The 9,940-nt window shown below is 33.4% G+C and overlaps 2 protein-coding genes across 2 annotated transcripts in view; one reads left to right on the plus strand and one right to left on the minus strand.

Moving 5' to 3' along the window:
- The window catches only part of LOC100186157 (calcium-binding mitochondrial carrier protein Aralar1-like), an 11,776-nt gene extending 2,634 nt beyond the window's left edge, over positions 1-9,142 (plus strand). Inside the window, exons 4-16 of the mRNA XM_009864115.3 lie at positions 1,029-1,168; positions 1,352-1,498; positions 2,790-2,928; positions 3,332-3,507; positions 4,018-4,096; positions 4,480-4,601; positions 5,187-5,276; positions 5,644-5,721; positions 6,320-6,460; positions 6,749-6,887; positions 7,610-7,722; positions 8,109-8,256; positions 8,492-9,142. Of these exons, the coding sequence (XP_009862417.1) occupies positions 1,029-1,168; positions 1,352-1,498; positions 2,790-2,928; positions 3,332-3,507; positions 4,018-4,096; positions 4,480-4,601; positions 5,187-5,276; positions 5,644-5,721; positions 6,320-6,460; positions 6,749-6,887; positions 7,610-7,722; positions 8,109-8,256; positions 8,492-8,670 (1,691 nt within the window). The 3' untranslated portion in view covers positions 8,671-9,142. The remainder of the gene's footprint in view (positions 1-1,028; positions 1,169-1,351; positions 1,499-2,789; positions 2,929-3,331; positions 3,508-4,017; positions 4,097-4,479; positions 4,602-5,186; positions 5,277-5,643; positions 5,722-6,319; positions 6,461-6,748; positions 6,888-7,609; positions 7,723-8,108; positions 8,257-8,491) is intronic.
- A 162-nt stretch (positions 9,143-9,304) lies between these two features.
- Positions 9,305-9,940, minus strand: part of LOC100175695 (nucleolar GTP-binding protein 1) — a 5,717-nt gene continuing 5,081 nt past the window's right edge. Inside the window, exons 14-15 of the mRNA XM_009864114.3 lie at positions 9,764-9,910; positions 9,305-9,596 (exon numbers count right to left, since the gene is read on the minus strand). Coding sequence (XP_009862416.1) covers positions 9,444-9,596; positions 9,764-9,910 — 300 coding nt within the window. The 3' untranslated portion in view covers positions 9,305-9,443. The remainder of the gene's footprint in view (positions 9,597-9,763; positions 9,911-9,940) is intronic.

The following is a 9,940-nucleotide window of genomic DNA, read 5'->3' on the forward strand; positions in this document are numbered from 1 at the left end:
TACCAATAAAATTGTACATGCCATTTGCTTGACAAACCTGTTTTAAAATAAATGAGAATAGCATGTGGATAAAGAATGAATCATAGATTAATGCTGTACAAATGAAAAGTAGATTTTTGAGGCTACAGACAATGACACATAAGGCTATGAAACCCAATGAATTAACTATTTTACCTAACTAAACTATGTTGAAACACATTGATTAAACTAAATGATTTAAAACAAACATTTTTTTTAAATTTGCCAAGTTGTAACTCATTATATTGCTTACAGCTTCATATCATGGCCAGAATTCCAGGCATTTGAAGCAGTTCTTAATCTACCAGACTCCCTGTATCATGTTGCGTTTCAAATGTTTGACATGAATTGTAATGGAAAGATAACGTTTGGTAAGCAAACTAATCACTAAAATTACAAACAAAATAGAGCACAAAATTAGCTTTTGTTGTGGTGTTCTGAAAACACAGTAAATTATGGATAGTCTAAAAAATTCTTTAAGACAGTAAATTATGAATGTTCTCAAAGATGTTGGGTAAATGGGTGATGTCTTACCACAAGGTAAGCCATGTGACCTGGGGTTTAGGCTTGAGTTAGCCTGTTACCACAAATTCGTTATGTTGTGCTGTTAGGTTACAAACTGATAAATATTTAAAAGAATCGTTTGTGTATTTTTATGTTGTTGGTTCATGTTATGTTAGGTATATATCGACATATCTTATATTGAAAGTTCTTAAAATGAATATCTTAACGGAAAGTTTGTTTTCCTTTTTGTTGTTTTGTTCATTGTGTTCTAGTAATCTTTTGTTATGTTTAAAAAAAATATTATATTATTATAATATAGTATGCTGACACTCTGTGAAACGGACAAAAGAATGTTTACACAATTACTTACCAAGGCTGAAAATGCCCAGTAAAAAACATACAAAACAAATAATACAACTAAAGAGTGAAATTAAAACTATAATAAAATCAATAGAATTTGATAAAAATTCAATTTTATTTGTTTAATCAAAACTTGTCATTTGCAGATGAGGTTAAATCGATCTTCAGTAAAACGAGTTGTCACCAACAGATCCCATTTAACTGGGATTGTGACTTTGTGCGGCTTCACTTCGGATCTAAGAAGGAAAAAACTTTAAATTATTTTGAGTTTACTCAATTTCTGCAGGTAAAGATGTTAGGATACAATGTGTCATGTGTGCTGTATATTTTCCCAGATATACAGTAATTCATGTGTAACTAAGAGTGACTGTTTTTCACCAAGTTATTATAATGTTTAGTATATTTTCACAATACATTTTTGTAATCATGATGTTTAATACCCCTGCTTTATAATATTCCATTTTTGTAGGATTTACAAGTAGAGCATGCAGTTCAAGCTTTTAAAAGATTTGATACAAATGGAAAAGGGATCATCACTTCTCTTGCGTTCCGAGATATCATGGAAACGATAAGACCTCATTTGCTTACAGACTTCGTTAAAGAAAAACTTGTTGCTGTAAGTTTTATAACAGTTTTTTTTATTTATCCAAATATTGCATCTTAATCATTGAGGTTATGTGGGCTCTTACACAGTATTTTAAATGTAATGATATAACATAGAACAAAATTTTTTGAGAGCAAAAAAATTTTACTTTTAATGTGTGGTAACACTGTTTCTATTAACAAGCTGAAATAATGTGTTCGAAAATAACATTTCGGCCACTTTGGTATAAACATTTCATCATGTTTACAAAATTTACACTTAAGATTTAACCTGGGAAAATCTGTGAATAATTAGGGAATATTAGTTTAACTACATTGGAGATTAGGTAACCTGTGTGGTCGTCTCAGTATTCATTTCATTTCACAATCAAGTATCATATATCACTATTACACAACTCCGGATGAAAACTTTGCCCCCCCCAGTATAGGATTACAGTTTCCAAATCTGAATTCAGAGTTTATCAATGTGTAGCATGATATTTTGACGGAAAACTGTCTTGTTGCAAATTCCCACTTCCTTTTTTTTGAGCTAAAAATAGATGATGAAACAATAGTAAAACACGCTGGTGATAGGGGTATAGCAATATTTAAATATGCTTCACAAAAGATTTTCGTAATGTTTTAGTGATTCCAACTTTGTTGACTTGCCAACCAAACCTGTGTAATTCCCAATATTTAAATTCCTTTGTATAAATATTAATATTTAAATTCCTTTGTATAAATATTAATTAAACAACAAGGTACTGACATTTGCCTGTATTTAAATTGGTCAAACAAATGATAACATCATTGCAGCAAAACATTAGGTTCAAATTAAAATACTGATTGAAAAATTGGGCAGGTATATATAAAACATATATATATATATATATATATATTGTCATAATATATATATATTGTATATATTGTCATAATATATATATATTGTATATATTGTCATAACATAAACAACTCTTAATTTGTCATAATTGTCATTTAATTTGTCATATACAGCATTGACTCATGTCAGTAAACAAAATTACATGTATTTTCCTTGCTAGTTTGCATTTCAAAACAACCAATTAATTCCTCTGAATATTCTAGTCTTGGGTTAGTTGGGTACATGTAGACATTTAAGCAATGTTTCAGGTTACCTCTATGGTTTATACAAGTCACCTGACAACTGCCATGTCATTGGCATGCTATAGTCTTATATTTTTTAAAGAAAGTTCAGGAAATACCAGAGTGAATGTACCTTATCTTATGTTTGCGATATTTTTGGTAAAAATTATTCAAAGAAATTTTAATTTGTCTTCTCTCACCAGGTTGTAGCGGGGTGTGGACAACAATCTGTGAGCTTCACGTACTTCCAAGCCATTAATTCACTTCTTAAAAACATGGAACTGGTGAAAAAAATCTACGAGACCGTGGTAGGCAAGGGGCAAGACAAACCTGTTACTAAAGGTGATGTATTTGACAGAAAAGTATTTTTTTAATGTCTTGCGTCGTGTCCTTTATTTTAGTGTCTTGTCCATAAAAAAAACAAAGGATTTTAATTTTTATAAAATTTTCAATACATTGATGTCATTTCTATTATTCATTTTGCATTGATATATGTTTTGTACTAATTTTAGTACTTCATTGGCTCGATCTAACTCTTTAACAAGTGACTTTGGTAAACAGGTAAAGCATTTAAAAAAAATCATTTGTAACTGTTAAATACAGCAGAATGGTGAATAAATATCTTTCTTTTATATTTTATATTTTAACCAAAATCCATCATAGTTTTAACTTATTTTACCCAGTCCCAATTACAACATGAACATCGAAATAAGTTATTCATAAAAATCAACATTTTTTCCTGCAGGTGAATTTCTCCTGGGAGCTCAGCGTGTATCACGACTTACACCACTAGAGGTCGATGTTCTGTTCCAGTTGAGTGAGTTGTGCGGGGGCAAAGGTCGAATTACGATGCGAACACTTGACATGATAACTCCGTTAGAGGAAGGTTCCATGCCATACAACATCGCAACTCAACAAGAGGTGTGATGTTCTTTATTTATTTCTTATTTTTAGTGGCATTTAATGGTGAACATAGTTTACAGTTTAGCATGAGATTTATCTATTAATATGAATGCACTGTACACACATGGGTGTCATTTTGCGTAAGTTAGAAGCCTGTTTAGGAAATAGATCGTAATTATTGTTAAAAAACAGTTTTCTTACATGATTAAATTTACAAGGGTGTTATACATATTCCTATATCTCCCCTGTCTTAACCAAAAGTCAAGACCTGTATGTTCACCTAACATAATCCGAAAACCATGTCTACATACATCCTATCCAAGATTAAACTTTATAAAATCATTCGGCGAGGTTCATGACCATGACGTCTAAAACCATGTTTACATATTATCTTATCCCGAAAATCAAGATCATTTTGTATGGGATCATTACACGAGGTTCAAGGCCCTGGTATTTAGGCCTATGTTGACATATTACCTTAATCATTCCATATAAATACATTTGCTTAGCTTATAACAAATCTTACAGACGATCCCTGAGAATCGGCCTGTGTATATGGCGGTGTTGGAAAATGCTTATCGATTCTCACTTGGTGTAATTGCTGGAGGTAATGTTTCTTGCACGATTATTACAACTTATTACCACAAATTTTATTTACATGACTTTTGCTAGAAAACCAACAGTTTATTGTCAGTAAAATAATAAAAAAGTTTTTAAAACTCAATAAATATTACAAAAAAATGCAAAACATGATTGAATCTCACAATTTAGATATATTTACATTATTAAAAAGGTTGCAGACAATTAATTTTAAGTAATATATAGTCAGTTCTACTCTGCACTCTTTATAGAAAAATGTTTTTATAATATGATATTATTTAGTGTTTTGAAATCTTTAGCAACTTTTAACCACTGCTAATTATCTGTCTTTAATTTTACCACAGTTCAAAACAAAACTATTGTGTTCAAAACTTCCTTATTAATTTCCAGGTGTGGGAGCCACTGCAGTTTACCCGATCGATCTCGTTAAAACTCGACTTCAAAACCAAAGGTCAACGGGGTCATATGTGGGGGAGCTTATGTACAGGAATAGTTTTGATTGCTTTTTTAAGGTATTTTCACTTTTGCTGCTAACATTTGTTTGACAGTATGTGTGTAATCATTTATGTTAACTTTCAACAATTTATAAATGATAAATATATATATGCAATATACCATGTTTTTTGTATAAATACTTTTTTATAACCTGACAGTGGGTATAGGTGCTTAGTTATGTACCATACATGGTTGGACGTCTGGTGACTCTGGTCCATTATAATTCATCTGTATTATAACTCGACAGGGAAAATGAGGTTCTAAACAAGTTCATATATATTCATAGCCATCCATGTAATAGGAGGGAATCAATTTTTGCATGCAACCCCTTTGTTCTTCTAAAATTTTCTCTTTAACATGTTTTAAAAAACTAACTGTGTAGAGTTGGAGAAAATTTTGGAAGATTAAAAGGGGTCACGAGCAGAAAAATTTGGGAAGTCTTGGTTTGTAGTATAATATATGCTCTGTGTAAAATTGGTATACCCTCGGAGACCCATAGTATAATATATGCTTTAAGTAAATTTGGTAAACTCCCGGCGACCCCTGAATTTCGGTGCACCCAGTTTTGGAAGCCATGTTATAAAGTAACCATCCACCACCAGGTACTTCGGCATGAAGGTTTCCAGGGTTTATACAGAGGTTTAATTCCACAACTTGTTGGTGTAGGACCAGAGAAGGCCATCAAACTAACGGTTCGTGCTTACAAGTATAATGGCTGTCTCCTTTTATTGTTTAGGAAATTTGCTGACTTTTTTGTAATTGTTGGTTTCCGTTTATGTGACATATTTAATCCAATTACGGTTCCCTACTTGTTTTTCATATTTATAATATAAATGGGACACCTTTATTACATAATACCCAAATATCCTAATCGTGTTTTAAAGTCTATGGAAGTTGTGAGGATACCGTTTTATAATTCTGTAAATGTTTTTTGTTTACTACCAAATGGGGCAATAAAATAAAATAAAAAAGTGTCTCATTTTTCCACTCCCTACTATATAAATATATATACATATATATTTTTTTCATGTATGTGATGTTTTTTACACCTGCATGCAGATGAATGACTTAGTGAGAGATGTTGTGAGGCAAGATGGGAAAGTTCCTTTATGGGGTCAGATATTAGCTGGTGGCTGTGTAAGTTAAATACATTTAACTATTCTTATGAAATGTAAAGAATTTTATATTTATTTGGTTTACGTTTATTGGTGCTTACATTGAGGAAAGCACATATTCATAAAATATCTATGCAGTTTTATGGTATGTCTAATCTAGAGTGGGTAAAAATAAATTTCTTTCTTATATGATACTTAAAAGTGCATAGTTATGCTTAACACTCATTGCTTATCCAATTTATGCAGCAAATGGATTTGTGTGACAGTAAAAAGTAGATATAATGTTTTCTAAAATCTACATGATCACATATGTATGTCAAAAACTTATTTAAAAATAAACGTTAACCTAAAACAAACAAAACTGTAAAATAAATGGTAGTTTTACAAAATTTATGTTGTTAAATTTATCTGAATATAAAAAAACTTTTTTACAAATTAACTTTAACCTAAAACAGACATAACTGTAAAAAAATTGTAGTTCTACATAATTTTTGTTGCTTAATTTGCCTGAACAAAAAAATTTTTTTTACAAATAAACTGTGACCCAAAACAGACATAACTGTAAAAAATAGTAGTTCCACATAATTTCTGTTGTTTAATTTATCTGAATATCCACTCAGGCAGGAGGGTCACAAGTCATGTTCACAAACCCGCTGGAAATTGTAAAGATTCGACTTCAAGTTTCCGGAGAAATTGCTGGAGCTCCAAAAGTCTCGGCACTTAAAGTGGTTAAAGAACTTGGGATAACTGGCTTATACAAGGTACAGTGTGTGGTTGGTTTGATGGTATATATAATCGCAGTGAAAGTTTTGATACTGTTAAAATTTGGTAAAAAAATGGAAATTTTGTTAAATTATCTTTGAGTGTATTTCAGTCAACGTTTTGGTTTTACAATTTTATTTCAATACTAATATAATATGTAAAACTTGTGCTTAAAGCGAAATATTTCAGTTACAATATACTCTTCTCCCGCCCTCTCTTGTGACTGTTACTCGCATACAATTTTAAAATTAATTTATATCACAATAATTTTCCTCAAACAACCACAGGGAGCTCGTGCATGCTTACTACGTGACATACCATTCAGTGCCATCTATTTCCCAGCCTACTCCAACATTAAAGAAGCTTTAGCAAGTCCAGATGGACATGTGGCTCCGTGGAAATTACTTCTAGCTGGTACACTGGCAGGTAAGAATTGATTTTGTAATACTGTTTACTGAGTTTTTTTGTTTGTTTTTTTTGGGGTGAGGTCCTTGTCAAGGACCCTTTACTCCAACACCAAGAAAGCCCGTTTAAGTCCTTCGTGCGACCAGTGCCGCAACGCCACATCGCAGTCAGACAAGTATTTTTTCGCACTACTTTTTGTCCTCGTGTGCTTACGAGTTACCACACTTTTTAGCTTTGTGTATGATTTTTGTTTTTGAAATAGCTGATAATTTAGACAACCCATTAGTAACCACTGGGTTGGAGCAATGTCCATTAGGTGCCTTGCTCTTGCCCAAGGACACATACACATTCAGTGTTAGTATCGCTGTCAATCATCGTACCAGGACACTTTGGTTCTGATGCAGGCCCCTAAACCACTGGGCCACGGCGCCGGACAACTAAGTGTAATTTTCCATTGCATTTTTTCTGTTATATTTGGGTGAGTTTCTGTCGTTAGGCCACCAGGGGTTTGGGATTTGAAGTCTATTTCTTTAGTGTAACTTTTTATGTTTGGTTTAAACTGCACAAAATAATTACTTTTAATTCATACCAGTTTATAAGCAAAAGACACATCTGGTTATGATTTACTGTATATACGTTTAGGTAAATGTAGAGACAGCATGGGAAATAAAGTATAAAAACACACAGAATAATGTGTATAACTAATGCCCACTTCACTGCATAAGTTTGAATATGTAATACAGGTGCACCTGCTGCTTCCCTCACTACACCAGCAGATGTGGTGAAAACAAGATTACAAGTAAAAGCAAGAGATGGACAAACACAGTACAAAGGAATGATAGACTGCTTTAAAAAGGTTCGTTTCTTATTCTTGTCGTTGGCAATTTAACAAACTACAACAGCTTTTGTTTGCCATTGGCATTACAGGTCTGGAGGTTACTGTTCTGGGTCACTGATAAACTCTGTTGTAGTTTTGGCTGCTTGACTTTAGATGTATCAACCACCAGTGTTTCGTAGGTCTTCGTATTTTAAGCGAAATTTAAAGCAATAGTAATATAACTTTTCAAAAGCACAACGTAGCAAATAAATGTAATACTAACTAATAAGTAGAATAAAATGAAACTTTTGTCACTTTATGAACATGTCATATCATTCCATGGCACATATGTCGGGGCAGCTGCAGTCTTTATAACTCAGTTCTGCCTGATGTCTGCTTTTGTTTTCAACTTTCCATCCACCCAGGTGTATGCAGAAGAAGGATTTGCTGCATTTTGGAAAGGAGCTCCAGCTCGTGTCTTTCGATCTTCTCCACAGTTTGGCATCACCCTCCTCACCTACGAGTTACTACAAAGATTCTTCAATAAAGATTTTGGTGGCAGAAAGCCAATCGGTAAGTTAGGTGTTGGCTTTAGTGGTAAAAAATAGTTTACACCTTATGGAAAGATTAGTTGTACAAGTTTGTAAGCAGTGTGTTGGATATGAAATATGATTTTTTTGGTTTTATACAACTTTGGTTGATTGTTTGATTCATTTTTCACATAGTTCGCATAAAACTATGTAACGGTGAAATGGGTTGAAAAATTTTTTGTTTTTTATTTTATGTAAACATTTTCCTATTTTCGCAGGTTCTACCCACAAACCTAAATACGTCCATGTTTCGGACTTACCCCCAATCACCCCCGACCATATGGGAGGGTACCGTCTCGCAGCAGCAACCTTTGCTGGCGTAGAAAGAAAATTTGGACTTGCCCTGCCGAGATTTGAACCCATGACCCCTGCAATTACAAACAAGACCCCGGCCTAAGACGCATGCACTGTCGATTTTTTCATGTTTTTTTACTAGTATTTTGCAAAGGTGAGGTGTTTGATTAATTTCTTGTGATTATTTTCAGTTAAAGTTCCTCTGTAGTTTATGGGCAATATTGCTGCCCTTATACCATTAAAAAAGTGGATTTTCGTGCTAGGCTAGTTAGGAAATAACAAGAGCTGTCAAATACATTTAACAAATTGCACTTTAAATATTGGTGCGAACTCTTTGACCTGCCTCTGTTACCACAGACTTAAAGTAAATCATGATACATTTCTGCATGTTATTTATTCATTGCGCAATTCAGCTAATTTATCTAAATGTGAAGGTGTTCTATACATACTTCACTATGCCAGCATGCACGTTCTGTTCCTTTGCCTTATATTTGCAGAAAGTTTACATACAAGTTTTTGCCTACAGTTATTGTCACCTAAATCCCTATGTAATTAAAGTCTTCTTGAATTGAAAACGAGTAGTGATAATTTTATTTAAGCTGCAGTTGTTTTAAAAAGAGACAAAGAATTGCTGAAAGGGGTTTCAAATTTTGCTGTTTCCCACTTTACCTAGCGTGCCTCAACATAGGAACTCACAATAAAATTCACTGGAATCCTAATTTACTTAAACCACAAAATCCACCGATATCTGTTTATTCCACTTTACCTAGCGTGCCTCAACATAGGAACTCACAATAAAATTCACTGGAATCCTAATTTACTTAAACCACAAAATCCACCGATATCTGTTTATTCCACAAAGAACATGCATCCTGATTAACGACGTTGTGTTTTCCCAATTCCTCGCTTTCCAGTGTTGAGATGGCGAGGTTTGGCAACTGGAATGTGTCGATCTGACTCTCCTGCCTTACCCATCTGGATTATCTTACGCTGGGATATCTTGGCAAGCTTGCGAGCTTTCTGCACCATCTGCAATGCAAGGTGTATGTTTAGAAATGTGGGTTACGGCATTTAGAAATATGAGATTGGAATATCTGACAAGCACCTACAGATTACTATAGAGAAGATTTATTAGTTCATTCATTGCTGCATAACACCAGAACACACTAAGTATTAACAAGTTAATTTTCACTTACTGCTGTATCACGTAGACCACTTTCATCCCTTGGTCGCGATTGGCTGCGAGCCCTTGACGATGACCTAGCAACAGATGTCGTATCCATGGAAACATCTCGTTTCCGCTTGAGTGCTTTCCTGGTTTTGCTACGAGAGCGGAAGTGTCCCTGTAAAATAAGATTGCTATGAATACTGCA

Source organism: Ciona intestinalis, chromosome 1 (genome assembly GCF_000224145.3).
Source record: "Ciona intestinalis chromosome 1, KH, whole genome shotgun sequence".
Classification (NCBI taxonomy): domain Eukaryota; kingdom Metazoa; phylum Chordata; class Ascidiacea; order Phlebobranchia; family Cionidae; genus Ciona; species Ciona intestinalis.